The 16,434-nt window shown below is 39.5% G+C and overlaps 1 protein-coding gene across 1 annotated transcript in view; it reads left to right on the forward strand.

Moving 5' to 3' along the window:
• Positions 1 to 16,434, forward strand: part of nlk2 (nemo-like kinase, type 2) — a 52,091-nt gene that overhangs the window by 32,074 nt on the left and 3,583 nt on the right. Inside the window, exons 5-7 of the mRNA XM_085130767.1 lie at positions 1,429 to 1,514; positions 5,664 to 5,873; positions 6,100 to 6,201. Of these exons, the coding sequence (XP_084986893.1) occupies positions 1,429 to 1,514; positions 5,664 to 5,873; positions 6,100 to 6,201 (398 nt within the window). The remainder of the gene's footprint in view (positions 1 to 1,428; positions 1,515 to 5,663; positions 5,874 to 6,099; positions 6,202 to 16,434) is intronic.

Raw genomic sequence — 16,434 nt, forward strand, 5'->3', positions numbered from 1 at the left:
AATCATATCAGTTGAATTATACTTATCTAATTAACATACTCAGAACAAAGTCAGCATTGCTTTCGCTCTTTCACAGTGATAATGTTCGAGAGGATGATGAGCATGCCTTTGCCACTGACTAAGGCAAATCTAGGTTCAAACTTTCAACTATTAGCTCATCTCGCAATTATAATGTCATTCATGCAGTGCCTTATCACCATATCAGTGCCTTAACTCTTTTCACATTTGCAGACCTCAGTTCAATTGGATAAACATTGCAATGTCACCTTCAAAAGCAACCTAATTAGCTGGATAACCCCAGGTTGCTCTCCGATGCATGCATTGGAGTATAAATTTGTGTGAGTGCTTTGATACTTTCTGCTTGCACTTTCTTCTTTGCTTTAAGCAAGGGCCAGTGTCCCGCAGGTTTTAGATGTGTCCTCGATCCAACACAGCTGATTTAAATGGCTAAATTACCTCTTCAGCGTGTCTTGAAGTTCTCAAGATGTAATGAACTAATCCTTTGTTTCATTTGTGTTGGCCCAGGGTGATATCTAAAACCTGTAGGACACCGGCCCTTGAAGCCTGGAGTTGGACACCCCTGACACATACCATATCATAGCACCTTTATTTATAAAGCACTTTAAAATAAAGCCAGGCTTCACAAAGTGTACATATACAAGAAGCATAAACAGAAAATAATATTAAACATAGAGTTAAAAATAGAGAATTGGAAAAATAGGAAAAAAATAGATTCAACCTTTTAAAAAGCACCAAAGGCTTAAGCAAATAAATATGTTTTAAGAAGAGTTTTAAACTCCCCACAAAAATAGGAAAGTCAACTGTGTGTGTGTGTGTGCTTCTACGGTTAAGGGGACACCTTCTCAGATGATAAAACATAGGTATGATCCTTCATGTCTTGAATCTGAAGGTGTAGGCACAAGTTAAAATTTGCCTCCATGCACGTGAATGCTTACAATTTCTTTTCTCTTTGGCTCTTGGCATGATACACGTGTGGTCAGTCTTTAGCCACATAAAACATGATGGAATAACAAAATCCATCTCAACCACTATATTCAAGATGGCAGGCCAACATGGCTGAAAGATAATTATACATTAAAATATACTGTATGTATGATTACAGTATTCTTGTTTTCTATTAAACTAAAGAAAACTTTTGCTAGGTTTAAATATAGTAAACTAATTTAAGGGGAAAAACCCAGCTGATTCTGAGGCAGCCAGTAGGAATTGATTGATTTTTTTACATGAAACTGTTGTAACAATTTTGAGTATTTTAACACTGTATAATTTTTTTTTAAATATCAAACATCCTTATTTGTAAATGAGCAGATACCTGTGAATTTCTGTGTAAGAACATGTAGCTCAGCCTGTTTGCACAAGTGATATCATGATTCATGAATTTGTCTGTTTCTACTCCACCATCACCAGGACTTAAGTACCTTCACTCTGCTGGAATTCTACATCGAGACATCAAACCTGGCAACCTCCTAGTCAACAGCAACTGTGTGCTCAAGGTGTGTGGGACAGGCAAGCATTAATCCTAACCCTATCTCTATGGCAAGGATTCTTTATGTGAGTTGTACGACAGGCATGTGACAGATAAAGAAATAAAAACTATGAATATTTATTGACAGTATAGATGATGATGTTTGTAGAGGAATGAAAAAAAAAATGAAAAAAACAGATCACAGTTGATGGTAAAAATAAAATGGTAAATGGCCTGTATTTGTATAGCGCTTTACTAGTCCCTAAGGACCCCAAAGTGCTTTACACATCCATTCATCCACACATTCACACACTGGTGATGGCAAGCTACATTGTAGCCACAGCCGACCTGGGGCGCACTGACAGAGGCGAGGCTGCCGAACACTGGCGCCACCGGGCCCTCTGACCACCACCAGTAGGCAACGGGTGAAGTGTCTTGCCCAAGGACACAACGACCGAGACTGTCCAAGCCAGGGCTCGAGCCGGCAACCTTCCGATTACAAGGCGAATTCCCAACTCTTGAGCCACGATCGCCCCAGTTGATGCCTAAAAGAACAGACCAGAGGGAAAAACAAAGTAGCACTTGGATCATACAGTTCTTTCCTGATGCAAGAACCACAGGATCTTCCAGCCCACTTACAGCAAGTATCTAGACTTTGGGAAGAAGCCAGAGTACCCGGAGAGAAGCAGACACCATAAAGATCATGAGTTCAAACGCAGCACCTTCTTGCTGTGAGGCAGTAATGCTGCCTCCTCATATTCTATTCTTTTTCAGTTGTCTCTTCATAGACAACCTTGTCTACCTCAAATAAGGATAGTTTAATTCAAGCTCCAACAGATCTTCTTCACAATGACCTATTATACAAAACCCTGGTTTTATCAAAGACCATGACCCGGTTGCCTCAGAGATGCCACCTTAAGTTCCTGTTCCTGTTCACCACTAGGAGAACAGAAACTTAAGGTATCAAAATTACATGCAGTCCATTAAGTTGGACAGTTCTATCTGCTACCCAAACATTCTCTGTTTCATTTTTTCTCCTTTATCTTCACTCTTCCTGAAGTGACTTTGTAGGAATCCTAAAAGGTTGATTCTGTTCATCTGGATGTAGCGTTTTCAGTGGGAGAAACGTTTCGTCACTTACCTGTAGTCAGCTGAGACTTCTTAAGTCTCAGCTGCTGTGAAGTGCCAGGAGGTTTGCCATGATGTATATCGGGGGAAACCAAACAACCTCTGGCGAAGCGGATGGCACAACACAGAAGAAGTAACTCATCAGGCGAGGACTCGGCAGTCTGTTTACACCTACAGGCCAGTGGACACTCTTTCAGTGATGAGGATGTACACATCCTGGACAGGGAGGAACGCTGGTTTGAGTGGGGAGTCAAGGAGGCCATTTACATGAAAAAGGAAAGACGATCTTTGAATCAAGGAGGGAGCCTAAGGGTACATCTTTCACCATCTTACAATGCTGTAATTGCAGCCAATCCCCATCATGACAATTTGCAAATCAATGATCAAGGAACTGACCTCACAGCCCATTGCTCATCAGTGGGCTAGTTTCAGTCATTGTGCAAAGGTACTGTCTATAAATTTGGGGAAACCTGCAGTCAGCTGAGACTGAAGAAGTTACTTCTCCCAAATGCTACGTCCAGATGAACAGAATCAACCTTTTGGGATTTACTTACCTGGTTGATTGAGCATGCATCAAAACATTTTTCAGGAATGCTAACTCGCTGCAAGTCATTGCAGTCTCCAGAGGTTGTTTAAAAAGTTTAAGATTAGGGCTTTGATTTGTGAGCAGTGAAAACCTTTCCAGCTCTAACTGCAAAAGGCAAAAGTTGCCAGCACCATCATTTCTTTTCTTCCTCATTCGCTCTTCTTTTCTCCATTTATACTTGCAGCAAGATGCCAGATTCATTTTCCTCTGTCCGTCAAATGGCAGTGACTCTTTTTTCTCTGTCTTTCTTTTTTTTAACGTTTTTGGGTTCCCGTTTCTGGCACTGGGAAGTTTAGATTTTCTCTGTCCCACTTACTAATTTTGTTGGTTTACAGTTCCTGGCACTGAGTTGCCAGATACACGTTTCTTCGCCAGAAGACATCTCTTCGAATAAGAGATGTGTTATTCCTGGCTTCAACCTAGTGTACTTTTTCCAAAGTTTCCATGTTTCTATTTCATTTCTCACATCTATCGCTACCAGTGAATTAAAATGTGTATGGCAAAGGTCCTGTCCACCATCTTCACTCAGTCATCGTTAATTATTTAGAGTGGAACTTAGTTAGGGGTTTCTAACATGTTAGAGTTTATTCACTGTCAATTCAGTTTACAAAGATACAAGTTAATTGAGAGTATTTGAAGAAACTGCATGTGCTTTTCAGGGTAGAAAAAAGTATGATTGCAAACCTCAAAAGTAATCTTCTGTCATTGTTTATTTGGGACCAAATAAGAAACGTTAACCATTAATATACACACATAGACTATGAAAGTATATGTTTATGCATGAGAAAGAAAACATCAGTGAAACTCTACTACAGTCATGGCCAAAAGTTTTGAGAATGACACAAATATTTGTTTTCACAAAGTTTGCTGCTTCAGTGTTTTTAGATCTTTGTGTCAGTTGTATCTGTGATGTACTTAAGTATAATTACAAACACTTCATAAGTTTCAAAGGCTTTTATTGACAATTACATCAACTTTGTACAAAGAGTCAATATTTGCAGTGTTAGCTCTTCTTTTCCAGACTTCTGCAATTCACCTTTGTATGCTATCAACCAACTTCTGGGCCAAATCCTGACTGATGCCAACTCATTCTTTCATAATCAATGCTTGGAGTTTGTCATAATAAGTGGGTTTTTGTTTGTCCACCTGACTCTTGAGGATTGACCACAAGCTCTCAATTGGATTGAGGTCTGTGGAGTTTCCTGGCCATGGACCCAACATTTCAATATTTTGTTCTCCAAGCCACTTAGTTATCACTTTGGCCTTATGGCACGGTGCTCCATCAGGCTGGAAAAGGCATTGTTCTCCACCAAATTGTTCTTGGATGGTTGGAAGAAGTTGCTGTTGGAGGATGTTTTGGTACCATTCTTTATTCATGGCTGTGTTTTTTGGCAAAATTGTGAGTGAGCCCACTCCCTTGGATGAGAAGCAGCCCCACAGATGAATGCGTGCTTCACTGTTGGCATGAGACAAGACTGATGGTAGCACTCACCTTTTCTTCTACGGACAATCCTTCTTCTTGATGCCCCAAACAATTGGAAAGAGGCTTTGTCAAAGAAAACGACTTTACCCCAGTCCTCAGCAGTCCACTTGCTGTACTTTTTGCAGAATATCAGTCTGTCCCTGATGGGTTTTTTTGTTTTTTTTTTAGAGAAGTGGCTTCTTTACTGCTCTTCTTGACACCTAGCCATCTTCCAAAAGTCTTCACCTCATTGTGCGTGCAGATGCACTCACACCTGCCTGCTGCCATTCCTGAGCAAGCTCTGCACTGGTGGCACTCTGATTCTGTGGTTAAATCATCTTTAGGAGACAATCCCTGTGCTTGCTGGCGCCCTGAAGCCTTCTTCACAACAATTGAACATATTTCCTTGAAGTTCTTGATGATCCAATAAATGGTTGATTTAAGTGCAATCTTAATAGCAACAACGTCCTTGCATGTGAAGCCCTTTTTATGTAACATAATGATGGCTGCACGTTTCTTTGCAGGTAACCATGGTTAAGAGGAAGGACAATGATTTCAAGCATCACACTCCTTTTAACACATCCAGTCTGCTGTTCTAACTGAACCAGCATGACATAATGATCATAATGATTTCCAGCCTTGTGCTCATCAACTTTCTTACTTGAGTTAACAAGAAGATTATTGAAATGATCTCAGTGGGTCCTTTTGTGGCAGCGATGCAATGCAGTTGAAATGGGTTTCGGGCAATTAAGTTCATTTTCGTGGCAAAGAAGGACTTTGCTTCATAAAAACTGAAGCAGCAAACTTTCTGAAAACCATTATTTGTGTCATTCTCAAATCTTTTGGCCATGACTGTACATGCTGGAGCACAGTGGGTGAGGGAGGCAGAGAGGAGACAAGAAATCTTGGCAAGATTGATGGGTTTCAGAAGAAAGATGAATAAAAATAAATCAGAAGATTAAAAAGAGCTGCAGCAATCTCTGAATGTCTCTGTCTTTCAGATCTGTGATTTTGGCCTGGCTCGAGTGGAGGAGTCGGATGAATCAAGACACATGACTCAGGAAGTGGTGACACAGTACTACCGAGCTCCAGAAATCCTCATGGGGAGCCGCCACTACTCCAACTCAATTGATATCTGGTCTGTAGGCTGCATCTTTGCTGAGTTGCTAGGGCGACGCATCCTCTTCCAAGCCCAAAGTCCTATTCAGCAGGTAGGCATGAGAAAGGCAAGGCATGAGAAATTTTTTGTCTGGAAAGATTTTGATACATAAAAGTAACAGTGTGTCCTTTTTTCCCATTTTTTGTGTTAAAATGTTAAAAACAGAATCATTACCAGTCACCACCAGGATTAGATGAAAACCTCCTCCTTAAAAGAAAAACAGTCATGCAACAAACTGTTGTGTCTCAGTATACTGTGATGTGTGTGCTTTTGTGTAGCTGGATTTAATCACTGACCTGTTGGGGACACCTTCTATGGAGGCGATGAGGACGGCATGTGAAGGCGCTCGTGCACATATTCTCAGAGGACCTCACAAACAGGTCAAATAGTGCTTTTTTGCATCTGTTCTATGTGAAAAGACAAAACAATACAGATGAAACTGAAAGATCAGGTTAATTAAATGTTATTTTTTGTTGCAATTCCTCCTGTCATAGAAACAGCACTATGGACTTGACTTGACTGCAAAAGGGACAGGGTTTCTAGCCTGTAATCACAATTACAAGTAAATAAGAATGTAATAATATGGTAATTAAATTTATTTCCACGTAATTACCAAAGTAATCATTAAATTTGAATTAAACTAAAATTATGTTATTTGGAAATAGTATTTTAAATACAAATGCTAAGATTCAAATAAATGGTGAAAATCCAGTGAAAATAAATTTCTGGGGGTAATAATAGATGAAAAACTTAACTGGAGAGCTCACGTAAGACATATTCATACATATGTATGAATATGCATAAATAGTGAACAAACTCACTATTTTTTGCAGTCTGAAATATTGAAAATTGCTGATCTAATGAAATTCCAAACAGCACAAATTCTATTCAAAGCAAACAACAACGAACTGCCAGGTAATATTCAGAGTGGGTTTTTTTTTTTAAGAAGTTATAATTTAAGGGGTTTTTGTAACTTCAAAACAGGGAAGGTACGCACTACAAGAAAAAGCTTTTGTGTTTCTGTGTGAAACTGTGGAACACTTTGAATATGGAATTGAAGCGATGTCCAAACATAAAACAGTTCAAAAAGAGTTATAAAGATATGATTTTCTTCAACTACAAAGAAAGGCAAAATGTTAAAATTAAGTGAATGTCTCTATTTAGAAAATTTCAGGATGTGATATTGTAGTATTATATCAGAATCTAATAATATTAGTATAATAGTATAATATAGTATAATATTATATCAGAAATCTCTTCACTATTTTTATTACAGATTATATCGGTAAGGAAGGTGACTAAATATTTACCGATAACTTATGGCAAAAGGATGGAATTAAATAAGTGTGTACTTCTTCCCACTCCCTTTCGAAATGTAAATGAATCAGAACAGAAACAATATTGAAATGTATTGACCATATTTTGTATAGTATTTTTTCTCTCTCTTATTTTCTTTACTAAATGTACCTGTATATTGTTTACATGTTCGAAATAAATTAACAAACAAACAAACAAATAATACGACCTAATATTCAAGTAATGCACTGATATTTATTTATTGGATACTACGGGCCCAAAAACAAGGGGTAATAATGTGGAAACACAGCTCTGTAATGAAGTGGTAATAGCAGGGTAACAAGGCCGAAACAAGAATGTAATAATGTGGTAATTAATAAGTTATTACCACTCAATTGCCTGTGGTAGTTTCTGTTTAATAAACAGGAAACAGAGCTGCAAAATGCAAAACTGCCTGTTTTTATTTAATAACATATTAATAACCTGTTAAAGCTAACTTAAACAGTATGTAATTATTACCTGGAAACAACTATGGAGGTTTCTGTGTAATAAGCAGGAAATAGCTTCACGATGCAAACCTGCCTGTTTAATAACATATTAATAACCATGTTAGTAACCTTTTAAAACAAACTTAAACTAGTGACTACCAGTACATACCTGTGGCAGTTTCTGTGTTATGAGTAGGAATTTAATACCATGGTAATGATAACTGATTAAAACAAGCATTAGGAAGTCTGGAATGAACTGGAACGGTACAAAATCCTACTAGTTATCTCGCTTGTCCAGTTGTGGTGAGGGCAACACCACCGTCCTGCACTGCCTTCATTATTGACTGATCTCTTACCATCTAAGGATCCAGCTTCTCCTTCAGCAAATTTCACAAATACAGACTGTCCTATTCCCCCCCAAAAAGGAAAAAAAGGCACCATTATGATTTCTGTCTAAAGTTAAATAATGAAGTCATCCTTTTCTTTTTCTGCCCAAAAAAGCATATTGGAACTCACTGGAATATTTAGTATCTATCTTTAGAAATAAATCACTACAAAATTCACTGGGCGTGGATAGCTGTATTTTGAGTAGACCACACCTTTCAACGGCCTAATTTTGGGGCGAATACGATAAATATCATCTAAAATATCATAACATATATATATGTAACTAACCACATTCAGGTTCCTATCCATATTTGCAATAATAGTGGTCAGCTTATTTCAAGACAACCTTACTTCTGTGCAACCTTGGTTTCTATAACTACTCCTTATATTGTGTCTACTATTAATCAATACTTATACTACTACTGCTTATAACTATGGTAACTTACCCCACCTTTTCCTATTGGTGGAAAAATGTACCATGTCAACCAATCAAAAAATGATATGGCAACATGGCATTTAGTTGTTTAGGAAGGGGGAAGTTTTAGGAGTGATGGCGGTGTTTTGAGATGTGAGAGATTTGCGACGTTTAGCACAAATCTTGTGTAGTTAGTGTGTAGTGTAGTCAATAGTTTTGTTGTGTGTGTCAGAACAATGAGGCGACTGCTGAATGTTACAGGAGTTACAGCAGTGATACATCTGCTGTTGTCAGGCCTGCAGGTATCAGGCTGTTGTTCTACTTTATGTCATAGTGGACAGAAATTATTTTTTGGAGTGGCACAAATAATTTGTGTGGCATCAAATTTGATGCAGAACACCTGATTGATTGTTCTGTAAATAGTGTGAAATGTTTATTTTAAAAAAACGCCCTGGCTGCATTTTTAGGTAAACAGCTGCAAAAAAAACTTGTTGTTTGCATAACTCAGTTACTTTTTTGGAAAAGTAACTATATAATTAATTGCCCAGCATTGGTCATTATATACTGTAGACAGAGAGTTAGACAGAGAGTTACAGGACTCTCTCCCAGACCACAGACTCATACTCTTGGGGTGGCTGTAGCTCAGGTGGCAGAGCAGGTCAGCCACTAACCAGAAGGTCGGTGGTTTGATCCCAGGCTGCTCCAGTCTGCATGCCAAATATCCTTGGGCAAGATACTAACCCCGCATTGCTCTCCGATGCATCCATCGGAGTGTGAATGTGTATGAATGGTAGATTACTTAGCACTTAGGTCAGATAAAAAGTGCTTGTGTGAATGGGTGTGATTGGGTGAATGAATTAGTTGTATAAAGCGCTTTGAGTGCTCAGACAGAGTAGAAAAGCGCTATATAAGAACAAGTCCATTTACCATTTACCATACTCATAATACAAGTCAGAGCTTTATTTAAAAAAGAAAGAAAGAAAGAAAGAAAAAGAAAGTTGTGTTTTCAAAATTGGAGTTCAAGTTATTTTTACTTCCGAAACTACAGGTCATGAACAAGATTGTTTTACATTTTCATTGTAAGTGGGCTAAAGCAGTTAATTAAAAGCAGTCTGACATAAATGTAAATGCTGTAATTTGATTATTTTAATAAACATGTAACTTGGATGGATTAGATGCTGGTGTGACCACAGTGCACACATCTGCTGTTGCTCACAGTGGTCCAAGGGACCGCTCAGGGAATTTGTGTGTTCGCTCAGACACATGAAAAATTAGAGGGAACATTAGGGCTGTTTGATATGACCAAAATCTCATATCCCGATATAAGACATCTACCGTCCCGATAACGATATAAATCACAAAAATGTTAACATTTTCTGTAAATTCTGTGAATCTCGGGCAGCTCGACTTGCGTGAAGTGTTTCCAGGGTGTCGTGTGCCTGGAGTCGAGTGTTTTAACCGATGCATGAAACGATACATTTTTAGACATAAGTTGTAACAGCCGCTGTTTTCTTTGTGAGTATTTATTACACGGTGTGCTGTGGGGAAAAGCGTGTTCTAACGTTTGAGTCTAATGGTTTATTTTTTTAGCACCTGGCGTCTTTTTTGCTTCTCATCTGTAAATACTCTGCATACTCTTTCACGTGATTCAGTTTATTTTGAAAAGTCTCAACAGGATCTTGAGCTTTATTGTGAAAGGTTTATGTGGAAAATAAACAAGCAGACACGCGATGGTTTTACCATCGTTGTTGCTAATGACAACGCATAAAAACAGGCGCTTGTCCGTCCATAGTGTGGCTATGGTAAATATAAGAGAAAGAGAGAACTTAAGAAATTAATATAGCCACTACAGTGACCATCAAAACGATGAAAAAATATTGCCGTAAACAGTTTATTTTGTGACACCACGAAACAACGATAGCGTAAAATGAAACAATAGATGTTTTTATATCATTATCCGATATATATCGTTATATTGAACAGCCCTTGGGAACATTGCTCTTGGGTGAGGTTTTCCAGGCATGTCCCACTGGGAGGAGGCCCCGGGGCAGACCCAGGACACGCTGGAGAGATTATATCTCTTGGCTGGCCTGGGAATGCCTTGGTGTTCCCCCGGACAAGCTGGAAGAGGTGGCTGGGGAGAGGGAGGTCTGGGCTTCTCTGCTTGGGCTACTGCCGCCGCGACCTGGCCCTGGATAAGCGGAAGAAAATGGATGGATGGTTGGATAGATGGATGTTATAATCCATTGGTTTATGCAAGCATATCTACGAGGACATACAGATCTACGAGAGAACCCAAAAAGCAGGGAAATGGTGGCTAAAGTTAGCAGGCGATGCCTCACTTCTTTGCCTTTATCAAGGGATAACATTGAAAGTGCAGACTCCCAGTAGGTAGCAATCTGCCTCCTACTGGCATTCACTCTGTTTCCATGGCAGTAAAAATGAAAAACAAGAGAAAAAAAAGTACACAGAATATTTTTATGTATTATGATGAAAATTTAGAGGAAATTAAGTTAATTAGGGCAATAGTGAGTGTGGATCACTTTAAATTGCCAGTTTAAGTTTGCTTTAATAGGTTATTAATATGTTTTTAAATAGAAACAGGCAGTTTTACATATGTGGTCCCAAAACTCCTCCGTAATTGTCAGATTGCCTAATTTTTCCCACTTCACTTTAACAGAAGCAGTCCTGTCATTTTTATACCACAGGATGCTGTTTTCAATCTGGAAATAATTTTATTGTGCACTCCAGGTTTAGTTAATGATACAAATGTTTCTACAAGTCGGATGTAGCACTTACCATCCTGTTCTTTTTTCCTGAGGTAGCTCTGACATAGCCTGGACTTATGTTTTGGGTCATTATCTTGCTGTAGAATGAACTCTTGACCAACTAGGTGCATACCAGAGAGTATTGGATGGGGCTACAGAAGCAGTAGCGGTTTTTGATACGGGCAACACGAGCGGTTGCCCAGGGCGGTATCACGGCATCGGGGAAAAAAAAAAAATTACTCGTACTCATGCTGCCCCGACATCAGCCAGCGCATATCAGGAATGGCGTAGGCACCGATCGGTTTTCTATCGCCCATTTGCTGGGAGTAAGGGCGCCCTCCGTTTGCGAGGTGCGCCTGCTGCTTGCGGCACAGGGAGGAGAGGGCGGCGGGGGATTCTCTGGCTGGCTGGAGCAGCATCTAATAACCAACTTGCAAAATAAAACAAAATTAAAACAAACCAACAAACACAAAAACACCAGATATTATGATACAGACTTATAATTTGCACCGATGTTTTTTCGAAATTCTATATGCGAAAAGTGAGCGCGAGAGCCCTCGGTGCGCCTGCTCGCTGCTGAAGTCAAAGTAAACTTTATTGTCATCTCTGCTACATACAGTCCAGTATATAGAGAGACGAGACGACGAAGCTCCAGTTACAGCAGTGCAAGTAAACAAACAATAAATATAAGAAGAGTAAGAAAATAAATACACACTTTAGGACTCGGGGTAAAGGGATCAATAACAATTTAAAATGTATAATTTACAGTTTGATGATTTAAAGTCTCACACACAACCCATCAAAAGGGGAGAGGGGGGCCGGCTGCTTCCAAATAGAGCACATTTCATTCATAATGTTGTAAATCCAAGCCCATTATGTATTCATGATTTGAACCCTGGGCTGTGAGAGAGGGTTAGGGCACAGAGGGAGTGTTCGCCCGGGGCGCCAAACAGGCTAGGACCGCCACTGTACAGAAGCCTGTGGTAGCGGTTTTGTTTCAGGGCGCCTCTCACTTTGTACAAGTCACCGACCCCGGATCCAGCAAAACAGCCCCAGAGACTTTCTTTTTACTCTGGTCACACTGGTGTGACCTAGGATTTTTTTGGCGGAACATTAGCACATTGGCGAAATGTGCAGGTGTCGGCGTGCGCTATTGGATTATTGTGGGAATTCCCTATATCATTTCCTCTTTCTGCGCGTCTGTGCAGAGATCCGCGTGACACACAAATCGATTGAACAGCAGCAGCACGGAGTTGGTGCTGCAGCGCTTTAGCGGCGCGTTCATGATTGATTTAGGCCACGATATGGGCATAATGTTGTCAGCTTTTGGCGGAGACTTTCTTTCTTTTTTTTTCACTTGAATGGCTGGTCGCACTCCCACGACCTAGGATTTTTTTTAGTCGCACCATTGAGAAATTAGGTCGCATTTGCGACCAAATTGGTTGCACTCTAGAGCCCTGATATGACAACTAATAAGCTGTGCTTGAAGCTGTTGTCCTATGAGCTGTGTATCACACAAACTCTCAGAAACTTGTCCTCTGATTCAGTTGTAGCTTTGGGGCTGCCAGACGTCTTCCTTTCAGAGCTTGCTCCAGTTTTTTTTAGTGTCTTTTGATGGTGAAGGAAAATGTGCTCACTGACACCATGACTGTCTTTGCAATTTCTCTGCAGGATGGACCTACATTTTTAAGTGTTATGATGGTCTGTCTCTCTAACATTGTTAAGTGCCTTTTGGTAGTAACACACTACTTTCTGCAGTACTGTTCAACTGATGCTCACAAGGCTATGGTACCACAGTGTGTTCCAACACTGTTTCTATGCAGACCGAGGGGGTTTTAAGTAATCTAGAAAAGTTGGAACACCTGTAGGAATTAGTAGCACCAGCTTTCAAGGCTTGATCAACCTCCATTGCTGCAGAAGACCTTTAAATTTTGTACCCATTTTGTGTTCTCTGAAAAAAGGCCTTTTTGTATAATTCTGAAAAGTACATTATTTTTCAGTTTTGGGTAACCTTACCTTTTTTAACCTCTGGCAGTTCACCACTTACCTTCAGAACACCTGCATAGTTTTTTTCATGTTTTTTTAAATGAATTGTTTGATTTGAGTACTAGTAGGACAGAAATGCTGTTAGACAGCTCTGGTTTCCACAGATAAGTGTCAACCACACAAATATGATTTGCTTTCATTTCTTAAGACATTAAAGGCTTCATGAATTTCAAATGTGAATTGGTGCAGTTAAAAGGACAATTTCAACTATATTCTGCCTCGCATCCAAACCGACCTGAAATTCTACAAAGAGATTCTTTCCATAATGCAGTGCCTGCTTTTCAAACTCTGTTAAATGAAAACAGGGTCAACATATGGGTTCATGATATAAAACTACATGACATTTCATTTCAAATGACTTGAATTGCAATAAAGAACTGGAAAAATTGAGATGTTCTAAAACTTTTGACCGATAGTATACATGTTTAAGAGACTGGTCATAGTGCCATCAATCTTACCTGTTATCATTATATATCTCCCTTCCTTGACTTTATACTGTGATATATGGTAATAATATGGTATATGATAATTCAGAGCTCCAGATAACAAGATTGCCAACCCTCTTCGCCTCCCCGATCTGTGGGAAGAATATGTTTAAAACTCAGCTTGTTCAATTTTGCCTGATCTTTATCGCCTAGATGTGTTTCCTGCATTAAAACAATTTGGGCTTTGTCTCTTTTAAACTTTCCACCTTTTCACTTGACTATGTAAGCCATTAATGTTGATTGTTACCAGTTTTATTAATCTGCTATTCATCTAAATTATAGTCCTTGTAGTTGTTACACACAGTTTAATGGACTCCCTGCTCACCCTTGTAAACACTAACATAGAACATATGAAAAAGTTAACAAAAAAGAAACAAAAATCAAAGGTCCTAGCTTCCAAGGTAGAGGCTTCCGGGGCAGACCCTGCTTCACCTCCAAGGAAGCCCTTGATGGCTAAGGCCTTAATGTAGAAAGTACCTGCAAGAAACCTTACTTTATTGCTTATTATGCACCATAAATCAAATATAATAGTCTTAAGTATCAAAAACAGGGTGCATAAACGTCAATTTCCCAAGAGTGTAGGTGATTTCCTTTTGAAGGCTCTGAATTTTTCTTTGTAGCTGGAGTCTTGCTTCTTGTTCACCACACCGCTCCTTGGTCCTCTGCCCACCTTGCTCCAGCACAGCTGCTTTAGTTGCTCCAGGGCCATTTCTTTAACAACTTCACAGCATAGCCTCTACTGGACATGTCTATCGGCTTCTACCACTGTGTTGTACATTTTTGTTTTGTCGGTATATTTCACCCTCAGCTGAACCGGAAAGCTGCTGCTGTTTCAGAATCTTGCGCATGTGTACATATTCTCTTCGTATTGCTAGAAATCCTCTGTTCTGCCATGCCTAATGAAGCAGAAATTATTCGGTTTTGAAGCTGAGGAAGCCTTTAAAAAGCCTTAAAAAATGTAATGACATTAAGACACAAAATGTATTGGATGTTATCATAAGTCAGTTAGCACATGAAACAATATTTCTAAAAGATAAAAATAAAGTTCCAATAATTACAAAAATAAAGGCATCTGGATTAACACTGAATAAATGTGAACTTGCTATAGATCAGGGGTCGGCAACCTTTCTGATGGCGAGTGCCATTTAAAATTTCCTCAGAGATCAATGTGCCATATGATTGCATTAGCAATAAATTTAATAACGCTCTATACTAACAGTTACACACTATATAGAACCAATTTATAGAATTATATTTGTTTGCAGATGTTGGCAGCTATCAGCGAATAGTTATCAGCTATTTTGAAACAAAAGAAAGACACTTTTTATCCATAACAAGAACTTCATAACAGCAAATGAACTGTACAACAGAAAATGCAAATGCTATTTATGGTCTCCTCACAACAATGATAAGAAAAATAAACTGGGCCAATATGGCATGTCTGTTAATACAGAGACACACATGTTAATATGATCTCTGGTCTCCCACCTGAGGACTCATGTAAGAGAAAATCTGCTCACACAGATATGTAGAGCCAAATACTGTCAATAAGGCCTCTGCAATGTTCTGAAGACAGTTAAACTAGTCAGGTAGTGATGTCCAGCAGGTGAAAATGCAGCTCCATGAACACGCACAGCTGTGGATTCCAGCTGCTTCGATTTTGCATTAACTGGCATTAACTCAGCCAGTTAATGCGAGACAAATCCAGCTGCTCATTAAAGATTTCTGGTTTGATCAGAAAATAAAACATTGGTCCATATGCCTGAAAGTCCCAAAATTGCATTGTGTCTCGAGTCTACGGATGTATCCGTGTATCTCCGTGGTGCTGATGCTGTGCTGAGCGGAGAGCTCCTGAAGCTTTTGAAGTGTTGGAATGTGGAAAGCTAACAACGTCCCTCTTACCAGTAGGCTAAGTTATTTTTAGCCAATTACAAGTTGAATCTGGTAGTTGGGGTTGTTAGTTAAGATACCGTCATTAAGAAGAGGCACAACTAATGTGTGTATGCGAGCTGATTTGTGATGTGCACCGCTGGCGCGGCCATTTATTTTTTGATGCAACTTCTCAGATTAATTCACTGCGTGTAGAGCCCAGGGCTGGACTGGGACAAAAAACAGCTGATACTAGAAATTAATATTAAATAAATTCTAACAACAGCTGATCAAGCTTAAACGTGCTGCTGTTGTTTAGTGCGACATCCGCCGGTTTCCTCTTTCTGGCGCAAACAAAAGAGAAAAGCCGATCATTGTTCAGTTTCATGGTTGAAGTAGCAACAGGAGAGAGAGGGGAGAGAATGAGAGAAGAGGCAGCTGTGCAGCAAAGACACAGAATAACTCCACCTTTGTGTCTTTTTCATTCTAGCTGAAGTCCGGGACAAACTGCGTCCCCTCTCAGCTCAACACGAAATGCGTAATAATTTCTCTGAATGCGGGATGATTCCGTCTTTTTACGGGACGGTTGGCAACTCTACTAACTAACCTTATGAATTAAATAAAGTTCATTATCAGTAACATAGCACCCACCCAGCTGTATAGAAACTCATGCTAGCTAGTACGCAGTACGAGTTATTGTAACTGACTGTAAAAACTCAGCACAACGAAAATAAACTACCCCTAAATTTGGTTTATATCTGACCCAGATAGACTGCAGGTCATAACTTCTTACCTGAAGTTCAGTTCACCCGACGCTCGGACCAGCGGCCGCCTCGGGTCTCTCCTCGTCCTGCCGCCG

The sequence above is a fragment of the Neolamprologus multifasciatus genome, chromosome 14 (assembly GCF_963576455.1).
Source record: "Neolamprologus multifasciatus chromosome 14, fNeoMul1.2, whole genome shotgun sequence".
Taxonomy (NCBI): Eukaryota; Metazoa; Chordata; class Actinopteri; order Cichliformes; family Cichlidae; genus Neolamprologus; species Neolamprologus multifasciatus.